Source organism: Falco rusticolus, chromosome 1 (assembly GCF_015220075.1).
Source record: "Falco rusticolus isolate bFalRus1 chromosome 1, bFalRus1.pri, whole genome shotgun sequence".
Taxonomy (NCBI): Eukaryota; Metazoa; Chordata; class Aves; order Falconiformes; family Falconidae; genus Falco; species Falco rusticolus.
In genome coordinates, this window is record NC_051187.1 from 22,543,323 (window position 1) to 22,557,713 (window position 14,391).

The window sequence follows — 14,391 nt, forward strand, 5'->3', positions numbered from 1 at the left end:
TCTGGCAGTAGCAGTCACTCTTGCCCCGCGGTACAAGCACCTCTTCAGAGTTCTTCCCAGACCTGTGCTACTCTTTACAGAACAGAGCACGAACTTAAATACTCCGCTGGAGTGGAAGGGAGCTCTGGGAGAGCGAGGACAGACAAGCTGTCTTACCACAGTCAGGAAGGGGCACATCACCTGGTCTGCTCTGCATTTACAGGTGGTTTCATCCCCACTAACGTCCCACCAGCAAACTACTAAGAGGCTCTTAAACACTGAACTAAAATAAAAGGGTTTGATCCAATTCCTGTCTCATAAACCACCCTGAAGCAACAATACCCAGAATATTTTTAGTACACCTAGAGAGTAAGATTTAAAGTCCATGGGTTTTTTTGGGGGGGAAGTCTCCCTTCAGTTTTTACAACCTTTAACAGATAAAATGCAGAATCTAATACACTGTTTGTGGACAAGGCATTTCCCCATGAGATCCCAACACATTCATCTCCAGGACTACAAACAAGTTAAAAAACCTGTAGCCAGTGTTCAAGAGCAGCAAAATCTGAGACTAAACAAAATAGTCTCATGTGTGTCAGGGGTAAGCCTATCCTCCCCAAATTAGGAGGAAGATGCAGTTTCAACAGTATCTCTTTTTATCCATGAGATAATCAATAAAGAGCTACCCAGTACAGTCTGTAGCGTCTCAGGAGTGACTGAACATGAGCTCAGCTGTGTTCTGAATTCCTTATGTGGCCTCTCATATCGCTATTTATAATCAACATAAGTTCAAGCTTAATACCCACTGTCACTGACCCGTGTTGGACACTCAGTCCTTCTGCAACATACTTCATACACAGATCACGCATTTAACACCTTGAGCAGTTCTGAAGAGACACTTGTGGGAAAAGACTGCATTAATGCTGTCTCTTCAGAGACTTGGCTTTTTCCAACCTCTGCTTTTTCAGCAGCTGCATCAAGACTACAGAATTATACAAAGGATTAACCAAAAAAAAAAAAAAAAAGATTCATGAGACATTTTATTCAACTCATCATCTGAAATATCTGAACAGTTCTGACTCCAGCCAAGTTTTCTTCTGTAGTGCTCCAAGTCATCTAGTAACTGTTAGAAGTGTGCATGTGTGGGAGGTCAGTTTTGTAAAACTGCTTTTTTAAACAAACCAGTCAGACTCAAACCTGGACACCTGAACACAGGGTCTTTGGGGGGAAAAGCCATCAAAATGTAGTCTCAGCCTTGCAAGTGTATTCACACAGAGGCACATTCCAGAAACCCAAAAGGCAAACCGAACAGCCTGCACTGTGCTGCGTGTTGTATTGCTTACAATTCAAACATGACTGGAGTCAATAGCATCTCAGATTAAAAAACCTTTTGCCACCAAAACAGGGACTTACACTTGTAACCATCTTGCAGCTGTTTTTTCCATGAATAAAAAAATTAGTTAAATCCCCAAAAGTTGGTTTTGTCCCCTGTAAAGTTTCCCATATAGTTTCCTGTATCAAATAACTTGAAAAAAATGCTTTAGAAATCATTTTAAACAAGTACTCATAGTCTTGTTAACTGAAGTTGACAGGAAATTGTTTCCAGTTTTAAGTTTTTGGCTCCACTGGATTAGTATTTTCATTACCAGCACAATATATATTCCCTGACTGGGAAAGACACTGGTAGCCTGGAAGTTTCTTAGACTAGACTGCCATTTCATAAAGTGCTTGTATTCAAAACCATAGAGCTGTCGAAAAGTGTCCTTTCTGCGACGGGGAATGAGAGTGTCCCCGGTATGGAACTTCATTCAGGTCACTTTCTCCCAGTTGTCACTGGGTGTTGGCACAAACACTGATTAGCCTCCAAGGCGCTGACCTTCTCCCCATGCAAATCCTCCCGGTCGTTCTTCTGGCAAAGGATTGTAATTAGGATCATCTTCCTGTGTATCAAATATTGCCTTCCTGGAAAACAGAAAAGATTTTTTTTATTTTTGGTCCTTTAGAATACATGTTCCATAATAGGACCAAGACTGCTCAAATTCTGCACAGGTAAAGGCAACCTCCCTCTGAAACAGCCTGCCAAAGTTTCTACACCCAAGTCACAAGTCAATTAGGAGCCATCTGGAAGAAGGTCTAGAATTATGTGCCTAAATCAACCCAGACTGACAAGATTCAGCTGAAAGTTGAAATTCCACCTCCAGCGTAAGGCAGAATTTCATGCAGCTAGCATGTGCTGCGCTCCCAGGACAGGATAAGGGAGCAAAACATGTATGTGATACTGAAGAGCTGTTCACATCTTGAGAAGCAGACAAACGATGAGTCAAATACAGGCAGTATTATCTCAGTCTCTCACAGGCAGGATGCAGGCAGTGACAAGCAGACTTAAAATCCACAGAAGAGACTGCATTTGAGACAACATTAGAGACTCAGATTTTCCAATTTATTACAAGAATCATGCTTAATCTCGTAGGCTATTTTGCCACTCTCAAAACTAGTTTTAGAGGTACTCTCCCCACAGATTTGTTTATCCAGAAACAAAACGGTAGTACATTCTTTGAAACAAAAAATCACAAGCTGCACACAAGCAATCATTATATCCAACACATCTTGAAAGTACAGCGTGCTTAACCAGACAGTTCTTAGAATAGCTAAAGGGATTATTTCTCTCACCCAGAGTGACTGGACATGTCAGAACAGCAAAAAAGAAAATACCAGGGGTATTACAGGATTACAGCTAACACATCAAAGAAAATTAAAGCATCTGGGGAAAAAAATCCACAGTTCTAGACCCAGACAAGAATCATAAGCAGCTTTCTGAACAGACACGTAAAAGGATTTAAATGGTAGCCTGAAGACAGGCTGACACTTTTTCCAAAGAAAAGAGTTACCGAGACAGCACACATTGCTCCAACAGCCTTAAGACTCCTCCTGCATGCACCTACGTGCATATACCCTGTGAAAATGGGAAATCTCAAATACACCCTTACCACACATGTGTAATTGGACACTCAATTTGTCTAGAGTTCCATTTACATGAAGGTAACCCTCACCAGAAACAGCCTTCAGCTGCTGAGGCCAAGTTAGAATAGCATAGCCACAGCTGCACCCATCACCTGGTACAATTACTTCCTGAAGACGAAGCCTATACCGAACAAAAATACACTATCAGTGTACTTCTCCAATCAAACAGGTTATGACCCATCAGTTAAACCAAGCATGGGCCTGAATATGACATTTTCATTATCCAGGCTTTTGCAGACCATTCAAACAAAAACAAAAAAAAAAAAAGAGAGAATCAGTTCAGCTCTAGACAATTCTAAGAGTCTCACAGAGCCCAGCTTTCGGTGTGTCTCAGCTGCCCTGTCATTTAGGCAAGCTGCTCTCACCCAGGCTGCTGTACAGCGTTACAGATTATTGCAGCCCTCTACACAAGAGAGAGCTAAGTAGGGACAGTACACTCAATACTATAAACACTGAAGATCTTTACCAAAATTGTGAAGTGAGGATGATTTACAGAAGAAAAAAATATTAAATATATTTAATACCTCATCCACACTGTTCATACACAACAGGACTCTTTAACAGACATGCATCTTTGGTGCCACCCACAGGCAACTCAAAGACTAAGAAGCATTACCAAAGAAATCAAAAGTTATAAAAACCCCTTTTGCCCTTCTCCTGAAGTAGTTCCCACTTACACATCCATAAGGTCCTCCTTCCTTTGTTTGCAACACGTTAGTTCAACAAAAAAAAAAATAAGTACAGACACACCACAATTCTGTTTCAAGCTGCCTAATTCACCAGAAGGTGCTGTGACTGAATTATGAAGTTTTCCATACAAGCACATTTCCTACATCTGTTCCAAACCAGACCCCAATACTTACAGGACAGATGGTGTTCTCAGAAGCCTTCCACCACCAGGCTGATTAGGAAAGACATCCTCTAAGAAAAAATATATATGCCCAACAGCAATGCCTAGTATATAAAAGACAAATGGTGATTTTTCAATACTTCTCCTTTACAACTTGAAATGCTTCATAGTTTTCAAGAAAATAACCCACACATTAATTCTTTCACAGAAGAATACAACAAGAGATATAGATAGACAAACCAACGAAGCACACTAACATCAGACAAAGAGCTTAACTTACACTACAGGCCATTAATACAAGGAAAATTGCTTGTCATCATTATTAAATATACTGATGTTACGGCTTATTCACAATTGATAAAACCAGTAAGATAAGCTATTTTACTTCAATAGTCCGATGCCCACAATCGGGTTATGTACCTGGTCTGATTCCAAGCAATAAAAAGCCAAAGCATCAGAAGCTCTTTCCAACTTTTTAGAGCACAGAATATGCTATGATGTTTACAGATCAGAAGAGCCTGCTACAAATATACTAGATGAATAAATACTAAGTAAAAGGCATTCAGCCTTTCGGTTTTTCCACACTTTGTGTTTCATGTAAAACATTAGCAGGAACAGGTCCTTGTGATTCTTGCAATTGCTTACCCAGAAGATCCACAATGATGGAGTTCCCCAAAAGCAGTGAAAAGCCCATCAATACCCAGGGCAGAAATGGGGCTTGAAAGATGAGAAGGCCGAAGAAATTCATACGGACATAGGGATTCCTGCGGCTCCACACATACACAAGCATTATCGTGAATGCCTGACCCAAGAAAACCAAGTTCACAAACAGGCCAAAAATCTGTGATGGGTAGTTAAAAGAAAACAGTTCACTTAGTAATTGTTGGGAGGTCAAGCATGAAAAGAATTTCACAGCTTAACCTGTAATCCAGTATTTTCCATTCAAGTGCTAACTTTCCATTCCCAGGTTCAAGTAAGTTAAGCCTACTGTCCATCAAATTCAACACCTATAGCAGGATTCAAGGTACCCACAACATGAATGGTATCTTTAAAGTATAATTTAGCATGAAATCACTGGAGCATCAGCATTTCTCTCAGACAACCTGAGCACAATTACACACTGAGCAGTCGCCTTTTATCTGATAATATAATTTCCATAATTCAGGCTTGACTGAAAGACCACCCCAGTGTTTAACAGCATCAGACACAAAGCATTCAAAACTACTTTAACAAATACCATTATTTCTTGCAGGACAAACAAAATATATTATCACCTAGGAATTAAGATAAAAGTAACATCACGGTTTCAGTTCTCATTCACCTATCTTTAGCTTTACTAATGCAGTTTGGAATAAAAAAAGGATACGGTCATTAGAAGTCCTCCAAAAAGGAACATAAATACAAAATCTGCTGTCCGACCTCGAAAAGAGCCTTCTTCAAGCATTCGGCAGTAACGATATCTGAAGTTGCAGGTCAGGAAAATTTGATTGGAAATGAGGTTAAAGAAAGATCCCAAGCAGAAAAGAATTCAATTATACATCAGCTCAGATGCAAGCTTTTTATCATTTTACTTCATCAACTGGCTCTTTCTGGATACTCAGTGGAGAGGATAACCCAGGAGAAAAAAAAGTTACTTGGAATTTTCTCCTTTATGTCACAACCAACCTGAAGGATCAGACTTGTACAGCAAAGTCTTAACATGACAAAAAATAAAATGGTAAAATTCTTGACAACTTATGAAGGAGATCCTGTTGATGTCTATTCATGGCATCAGCAAAGTCAGCATTGCTAAATTCCCAGGAACTTCATGGTAGAGCAGAACCGAACCTTTGTCTATATGCATGTATACCAACATGTTTGTACTCTGGAGCTCTGCTTTCCAGGGAAAGAAAACAAACTTAATGAAGGATACAAAAAGATCATGTTAAATAAAAAATTAAAGCCAACTGGTCCAAAGAATAAGTAGTTTGTGATTAACCTCCATACCTGGAAAGACAAACACAAGGAGTTTAAACATGACAGCTTATTTTTATTATTGTCTGAACAGAAAAGCAAGTAACAATGTAACTGAAGTCTCCTTTACAGTCAGGGAATCTAAGGGCTACTCTAAGATACAGTGCTCTTCACTCTAGCTTCATCATGTTTTTTAAAAATGCATCTCCAATATGAAAAGTCATAGTCATTCGTAACTCTTAAAACTGAGAGGACAAGCACTTACAAACTCAACAGCGTACTTAAAAACCTCCCATACTCCGGAAAACACTTACTTGAAAGTGCTTAAATATTAATTCAGGGTTGAAATACAGCTGAAAGGGTGTGATTAGTTCTAATTGCTGAAAAAGAACAGAACATTTGATGGAATCAATACACCGTGAAAAAAACATACACACCCCTTTACTCTGTACCAAAAAGAGCCCGAGAAGCTCTCAATCAGCACAGACAGCGTTCTGGCAAAACTGAGCCCCAGGAACCCCCCTCACGCTGCTGTTAGCATCTGCGCTTTGCCTTTGCCAGGCTCCGCGGCGGGCTGGCTGCGGCAGCGCTGCTTCCAGGGCCCCCGCGGGGCAGAGCCCCGGCCCTGGGACGGGTGGCGCCTGAAGTAACCCCTACCACGGCTCCCAAGCACCCTGCTCCGCCCAGTCCGCCGGCCGGGCCCGGACCACCCTCACCGCGCCTCCCGGACGCCCTCCACGCAGCCTCCCACTCCCCCGCGGCCCTGGGAGGAGGCGGGCGGCTGCCGGGGCCCCGCAGAACGGTCCCCGCGCAGGGGCCGGGCCCCAGGGAGCGCCGCGGGAGCGCGGGCCGGAGGGAGCGGGGCCGAGGCGGCCGCACTCACCACGGCGGCGGTGGTAAGGACGCAGGCCGTGGTGTAGGCCCGCGTAACGGGCGGCACCTGCAGGTACTCCTGCCGGAAGGTCTGGTACGCCATCTTAGCGCCTCGCGCCACTTCCGCTTCCGCCACGCGTCTGCGCCTGCGGGCACCGCCCCCGCCGCCATCTCCAGGCGCAGCCAATCGGCTCTGGTAGCGGTCGCGGCCGCGCTGCGCTCTCATTGGCCCAGCAGCGAGAGCGACCGCTTGCTCCCGCGCTTTCCCCGCCCCGGGGGTTGGAGCGCTTGGTGATTGGGCGGCGCATTTCCCCTCGCCGTCGCTAATTGGCTGGCGGAGAGGTCGTCTGCCTGAGGCGGTTCGAAAGAAGCGGGAAGTGGTGACTGAACGGGGCGGCTGCGGCGGCTCCGATCGCTGGTCCCTGTCACCGGCCCCGGCCCGCGGCTGTAGGGCGGGAGGAGCGGCCCTGGTCTTTCGGCGAACGGCGCGGAAGGTAGGGGCTGCGCTGGGCCTCCTGTGGGAACCGCCTTCCCCTCAGCTGCGGGCGCGGCCTTCCCGCCGCCAGCGAGGCCCGTCTCCCCGGCGCCGGCATTTCTCGCTCCGTGCCGTACCGCTGTACGGCCGCCGCCATGTCGGTCGATCCCATGGCCTACGAGGCGCAGTTCTTTGGCTTCACTCCCCAGACGTGCATACTGCGTGTCTACATCGCCTTCCAGGACTATCTCTTTGAAACCATGCTGCTGGTGGAGAGCGTCATGCTGAAGAAGCTGAACGAGTTTCCCGGCTGCAAAATCAGCCCCTTCGAACTCCGGAAAAGCACGGAGAAATTCCTCCTCTTCATGAAGGAGCGCTTTGATAAACTCTTCAGTACAATGGAAGAAATGCTTCTGCAGCTGGTGTTAAACATCCCTAAGAACACACTCCTGCCTGAGGACAAGGTCCACGAGCAGTATCCCTACAGCAAAGAACAGTTCCAGGTCCTTCAGGATGAGGTCCACCAGCTGCAGGAGCAGTACAGGGCTGAGGTGGCCGCTGGGCAGGCCCTGCATGCAGAACTGGAAGAACAAAAGGTTGTTCAGGCTGAGCTTGAGAAGATTTTGCAGTGGTTTGATGGGCTGGAGAATACCTGTAGGAAGTATGGCATCAGCAGCTTCAAAGAAAGCTTTACTTTCTTGGCACAGAACTCTAAGAAACTGCAAGACATACTGAATGATGTTGAAAAGAAAAGCAAGAAAATAAAAAAAGTATGATCAGTTGTTGTAATGAAAATTCTGAAAAGGCAACAAAAATAATTTAGACTGTTTGCTTAAAATAATAAGGGCTTATCTTTCCAGAAGCATCTGCCCTAATGGCTTACTTCTCTAATCCTGTCAAGATCTAGACTAAAAGCTGTTGAATTGTGTCAGTTTGTGTCTGTTTAACATCCCCCTACGGCACCAGGGGGAGAAAAAACACCTGTAAAATGTAACTCTGAAACTGGTGATTGGAAGCAAATTTTGGGTTGGATAACCTGGCTGTAAGGGTACCTTCCTGACCTTAGGAATGTTAATTTTGAACTCAATGTAGCATTTGTTTATTTTAAGGATTATTAGAAAAAAAAAATGAATGTCTTAAGTAAGATTTGTAAGAATGTGTGAGTTTCCAGCCTGAAACCAGCTCAGGTAACATGAGTCGGTGTTTTTGTCAGTGAGGATACTGGGATTTTGCACCAGTTTGCCGAAGGAGCGGTGTGGCGCAGGCAGTGTCTCGTTAAGGTGCCTGTTCACTCTGCTTTAACATCTGACAACCGGGATGCACGTAGAGATGAGTAAGACTGATGCTGTTGTCAGGGCTCTGAAGAGAAAGGGATCTGTTAACATCAATACTGAATTTAAGCCCAGTTTTTGGAATTTTAGGGTTATTTACCACTCCATGTATGTTTGCAAAGAGGTAGCTTGTGTTTTCTTTAAGCAGGGACAGCATGCTGCTCTGTAGGCCGAAGATCTTGAAGCCACTGGAGTGAATGAGCAATCTGATCATTTTGTCCTGTGTTAGCTTATGTTGCTTTATAGATCTAGGTGATTTTATTTTTGTTGTGCAGTGTCCTTCTACTAAATAGCAAAGTTCATTTTATGCATGTTTAACCAGATTTTCCTGTAAAAATGTTGTGAAGACTGACTGATGTGCTTGAGTTCTTTGAAGTCACTTAAATAACCTTATTTTATCTGTACTTGATTCAAAATACATTACGGTCTGTGTGCATCTGTCCATTTGCCTCAGCAGCTTTTGAATCTCCTGTACAGGCGTATCATGAAGTATCAATACTAATTTCTGCTTTGCTAGTGTAGGTGTTTGAAAGGTATTAAACTTGTGAATAATTTAGAAGGTATTATAATAATAAAATGTGTTAAAAGCATAAAATACACTTGGCAATTCTTTCTTCCCTGGTGCTTGAAGACTTACACAGAATCAGCTTGGCAAACCCAGGATCTTCCATTATATATTGCCTTGATGTGCACCTGGAAACCCATGAGACTCGGTGGCCACTTGAAATCCTTGCAGAGGAAATTTAATTTCTGATGTTGAGCTCTAGACTTCTTTAGTGACTGTTAGAGGCTAGAGTTCAGAGGAGGAAAAAATAGGGAATCGGGTAAAAAATTAACTTGCTTGTTTAGAAAACAACTTAGTAACTTAAAAGTCACCGAGAATTATCGAGTGTCTCCTCAGATAAACCAGTTGGTTTACCTTTTACCCTTAATTTGTAGGAGACATTTTTCTTAGGCATTATGTGCCATGAGAGAGACGACACACATGTTTGCAGAAAGCTGGATCAGGACGTACTGAGTTTGTACACCCATACAGGGTATTTTCCTTCAAAAATTAATTATTTTCACTCATTTGTGCTCAAAGCTTTGCACTTTCTCCTCTCCTGACTGACAGCTTGCACAATGCCAAGGTCTTCTCCAGTATAGTCTTCCCAGCTGGAGTGGTGGGTGAGCAGGGGGTCATGGATTTGCCTGGACACCACGACATGTGTGATTTCAGTGTCTCGTGCTACTGAGGCAAAATCCCCTGTATCGTTAAGTAGGTAAATATGTCACATAAGTAAATTTGATCTGAAACATTCAGCCCTCCTGGTGCGGATATCTAACAGACCTGCTCAGGGAGCACCGGGCTCGGGCAGGGCTGTGCCCGCACCGGCCTCACGGCCTCCTGCTCCCAAAAATGGTGTCCTGTCACCAGCGCTCCTAACATTTGAGCGATCATAATGAAATATTTTAAAAGAACGGTTAACCTCACACTCTCGGGCAACGTTATTGCATCTGGTGAAGGCCACAGGGTTTTTTTGTCAGCTTCACCTGCTGCTGCAGAGGCTCGTCCTTCAGCTGCTGGTTCTGACAGTGCCAGAGGGACATTCCCAGCCCTGAATTGTGCTCAGGTGTCCGTGGGGCCCCTTGGGGTGCAGATGCTGGTGAGCAGCTCTGCACCCCCCACCTCCATCCCCAGTGGCCTCCCTGTCCATCCTCACCCCGCTCTCCATGGGCTCCCAACCCTCGCAGAGGCTGATTCAGTGCGTTGGAGCAGTGATGGCCGTGACACATGTCCCTTCGGTGACAGCGGTGCAGTACAAGGATGGCAGAGACAGGATGGCACCAAACTGCTGCAGGAGCGGGACCTGGGACCGGCCCTTAAAGAAACTTCCATTGGTTGATTTTAATCCTCGTTTTCTCTACACAATTGCGCGGAGCTGGAAGATTCAAAGAGCCCCAGGCTGGGAGCCAGGTACTCCACAAGACCCAACGTAAAAAACAGAACCAGCTGTTGTAATGCATTACCAAGAGCCTTTTGCAGGGGGCAAACAGCCCCACTGTCACCAGTAAACACCCCAGCAGCAGAGCTGAGACTAGGGGGAACAAAGCCACCAGTTTTCTTACCAGGATAACACGCGTTCCTGGTCCGGGGATACGCAGGAGACCCGAGGCTCGCTGGGGCTGGGGGGTCTTCAGGGTGAGGGAAGGCTTCAAAACCCACTGCAGCTACCGGTACGGTCAGGTTTTCAGCAAAACTCACCTCAGGGAACAGAAAAAGCTCGCTGGCTGCGAGGACCTGCAGTCAGATTGGCAGCCCCTGCGCAGGGAGGAGGGGGTCGGGTACAGCGAGGAAGGAGCCAGTACCGTGTCCCAGGGGTGGTCATGTCCCCAAAATGCCCTGCAAGTGCCTGGGGGTTCAGTTCCCAATGCAAGGGAAAAAAAAAAAAAAAAGATATAAAATATTTGTTTTGGGCAGCATTCACAGTTGATTTGAGCACTTGGGGCCAGGCGATGCAGCCCTCCTCTAGGTATAGGCTGAATGATGGGGTAATTAGCAGCTGTTAATAAACCCACATCTGGCAAAATGCCAGCCTGGGGCTGGGGGGGAGGGGTTACCATATGTCTCCTCGTTAAAAGCTTTAATTACAGTCAGGAAACGCTGGTGGCAGCCACATGCTTTAATTGCTTCACCTCAAGGTGGCAGCGGGTCAGTCCCTCCCTCGCTGGCACAGGGCTCAGGGCTGCCGTCCCCATCCCGCAGCGGGGCTGAAGGGACCGATGGGACAGGGAGAAGATGAAAAAAAAACCCCTATCATGCCAAAAAAAATCTCTTTTGCAGGGATTTTGGCTGGCCCAGGCTAAGCAAGAGCATCTTCCCTTCCTGAAACAGCCCTGAGAAACCTCCCCTGCCAAAAAAAATTACAGATTGACAGGGAGGGAGGGAGACGGGCGACGTGAGGTCTCCGGGCTGGTGTGCCCGGCAGCTCTCCCCTAATGTTTTTGCACATCACACCCCATAAAATCTGATGGGAGCAAAAGCACCAAGGGCCTGAGTGGGATTTACGGAGAGCTGCCCTGCTGCTGCCTCCCCTGCACCCCAGCCCCTGCGTGAAAATAAATGGGGCACAGAAAATGGGCATTCGGAGCACATTAGCTGCAAAACACTGATTTACTCAAGCGAAGAAACTCGGTCAGGGCTTGGTTGCTGATGGCTCCTGGCTGTGTTTGCTGGACCTCCCTGGAAATGGCCATAGAAAAGAACACAGTAAATGGCTTTTTCCTACTTCGAGAAGAAAAGAAAAAACCTGGAAATGTTTGGCAACAAAGGGATCACTTTCACATACAAGGTCATTTTTTCCCCCTAATTAAACCATAGGAAAAAGGGAGCTTGGCTAAACAGCCTGCGCTGGAGGGGAGCCTCGGAGGCGGCTGTGCAGCTTGGTGTGGAGCAGCACGAATAATAAAGGGTGAAGTTCATAACGGGGTTACACTCGGTTGGGGCTGTGTCTTCTGAGGGCTGATGACTCCCCCTTCGCTGGGGACAGGAAAATACACGTCCCTCGCACAGCCCTGCTTGGCTTCGGGTGCTTCCCCTGCTTCTCATCCTGCCCCTCATCCATCCTACCGATGCTGCAGTCAGTTTTCAGTGGCGGTAGTGGCCAAAGTTGGCACAACAAAATGTGGTGTAGCTCCACCTGGGCTGTAACTTTTGCTTTAAAACCACCACCCATTTGTAGCTGGACCATGCCCAAAACCCAGGCAGCACCTGCTTACCAGCACCCAAACCTGCAGCTTGTAAGGACACATGCTGGCATCTAATACCAGACTCAGCAGAAACATCTTCCTGTGTTTTGCTGGAAATCATTGTAGGAAATTTAATTTCAGCCTGAAGAGGAAAAAAAAAATCATAATAAACTAAGCAAACGAAGCAGAAAAATAATGTCAAGGCAAGATTGAACCTTTGGAGCTCATTTCCCTGTATGGATGCTGCCAGGCAGAGATGCCCCAAAACTGGACACTTGGAACCCAATGATCCCACAACGGTGACTCCTCCGCTTAATTATTTTTTGTCCCCTTCCCCCAGCAGCTGTCCTGCCTGGCACCTCACAGCATACCCTCTGCCCAGGCAGCCGTGGCTCCATGCCTGCTTTGGGGGTTTTGTTGCCTCTCATTTCCCCATAGAAAGGAAATTCTCCCACTTTGCTTTGCTTTGCTTATCCCTCCCAGGCTGTTATTACTCCTACTTACACAACTCAGAGTATTATTCCCTCCTGTCACCTTAATTTCTAATAATTAGTATTTGGTATAATGCTACAGCAGAAGTGAGCTCTTAATGAATATTATACTAAGCACTAAATTATAATTTACTGCTCAAGAAATCCATTTGGAAACGCAACCCATTTAGAAGAAAATGAGGAGGGGTGGCTTTCAAGCCATTTACCTGGCTGGATCAAACCCCAGACCGAGTCCCAGTGAAATCCCAACACGACCATAAACCCTGGGAACACTTACTGGCTTGGGACACGTCACTGATGGCATCTCAGGGCTGGATGCGTGACTGTAGCAGCGATGTGCCTTGCCGAGGTGGGACCAGGATGCAGCATCCCCAGGGAACAAGCGACTATGTGACTTCAAACACTGGGGTATCAGTCCACCTGGCACGGGCGTGGGCAATCGCATGAACCCAGCAAAAGTGCCGGCGCATTAGTGATGCTCGATGTGCCCCTTCGCACCCCCAGCTCCTGCCGGTCCCTCTTACCGAGTGGTTTTCCGTCCTTTCCTGGTAGTGGTTGCGGTGGGTCCAGCCCCATTGCTGTGGCACTGGGGCACATCTGAGCGTGTTTTTCTGAGCTTATCACACAAATCACTTCTCCGTTGGCACAAGGCGAAGCGGCACCTTCCTTACCCAGCTGGTGGGGATCGCTGCAGCACGGAGTGACCCGGCACATAAGCAGGGTACAGCTTGTCGGTCACTCATTTGGCGCTGGGGTGCCAGAAACAAGCTAGGAAACACAACTGGGGCAGGGGGGGAAGGAGGATAAAAGTTTACAGTGATGTTCAGTGGCTGCCTGGAGCCCGCAGGAGCTGGTGATGGAGCTCCCCCCGGCTTTTCCAGCAGCGAGTCAGCCTGTGCCCCTTGCAGCCACTGAGCCCCAGCCATCCCTGCTGTGATCCGAGAGAGACGCAGGCACCCGTTCCCATCGCCAACCCGGAGAGGGCCATTCCCTGAACAAAAAATGCAAAGACTGGACTTCTTAGAAAGAAACATCCCCAGGCAATAAATAAAGCTACGTGGCTTATAAAATGCAAGCCAAACCCCTCTCTGTTTTAATTGGGGCTGCACCTAGGAGTTGGTAATTGCTGTTATCCTTCGTTACAAGTGACAGGGCCACGAAGTGCTTTTTGCTCAGCGTTTGCAAAATAAATAGCAAGGGTTTGGCTTAGTGGGGTTGGCTGGGAAGCACCAGTCATGGCTGCGGTGTGCAGCCAGCTGCTGCGAGCTGGACCTGAAAACGAAGCTGTAACATCCTAACATGAGGCAGGGACGTGCCTTGCCATCCTCCAGCAGCTGTCGGGGGAGAGGGAAGGACTGGCTCAGGCAGTCAGGCAGGGATGTTGCTGATGGGATGAATTTCCCGGCACACGACCACTGGCTATAGCACAAAGTGGGCTCCTGCTTTCTTCGGGGCAGGAGGAAGGGGAAGGTGGGGATTTGCAAAGCTCTGCCCACACTTGGAGACTTTGCTGAAGCATCTAGAAACAATGTTGGTCCAGCAAAACTGAGCTTTCACCCCCAGCACATACCCTCCTGACAACAGCACAGCTCTACCGACAAAACACACCTCGGGATACATTGCCTCCAGGTTTCTTCTTTTTTCTGTGTACTCCTGCTGTCGGGTCAGTTCTGCAGACCTGGACCCAAGACC

The 14,391-nt window shown here is 46.7% G+C and overlaps 2 protein-coding genes across 2 annotated transcripts; one reads left to right on the forward strand and one right to left on the reverse strand.

Moving 5' to 3' along the window:
* Positions 1-997: 997 nt before the first annotated feature.
* Positions 998-6,814, reverse strand: DERL2 (derlin 2). The gene is made up of 7 exons (XM_037375066.1): positions 6,684-6,814; positions 6,115-6,180; positions 5,760-5,833; positions 5,214-5,307; positions 4,493-4,688; positions 3,861-3,951; positions 998-1,938 (listed from the first exon to the last, which is right to left on the reverse strand). The coding sequence occupies exons 1-7, from the start codon at positions 6,774-6,776 to the stop codon at positions 1,833-1,835; spliced, it is 720 nt and encodes a 239-aa protein (XP_037230963.1). The 5' UTR covers positions 6,777-6,814; the 3' UTR covers positions 998-1,832.
* Positions 6,815-7,015: 201 nt separating this feature from the next.
* MIS12 (MIS12 kinetochore complex component) lies at positions 7,016-9,069 on the forward strand. The gene has a single exon (XM_037375068.1). The coding sequence runs from the start codon at positions 7,304-7,306 to the stop codon at positions 7,922-7,924; it is 621 nt and encodes a 206-aa protein (XP_037230965.1). The 5' UTR covers positions 7,016-7,303; the 3' UTR covers positions 7,925-9,069.
* Positions 9,070-14,391: the final 5,322 nt, after the last annotated feature.

Coding starts and splice junctions, on each gene's coding strand:
- DERL2 (XM_037375066.1), bottom strand. CDS start 6,776: ATGGCGTACCAGACCTTCCGGCAGGAGTACCTGCAGGTGCCGCCCGTT. Junction 6,181..6,683: donor TCCTTACCACCGCCGCCGTG/GTGAGTGCGGCC, acceptor GTTCTTTTTCAG/CAATTAGAACTAATCACACC. Junction 4,689..5,213: donor TTGGAGGACTTCTAATGACC/GTATCCTTTTTT, acceptor TACCCATCACAG/ATTTTTGGCCTGTTTGTGAA.
- MIS12 (XM_037375068.1), top strand. CDS start 7,304: ATGTCGGTCGATCCCATGGCCTACGAGGCGCAGTTCTTTGGCTTCACT.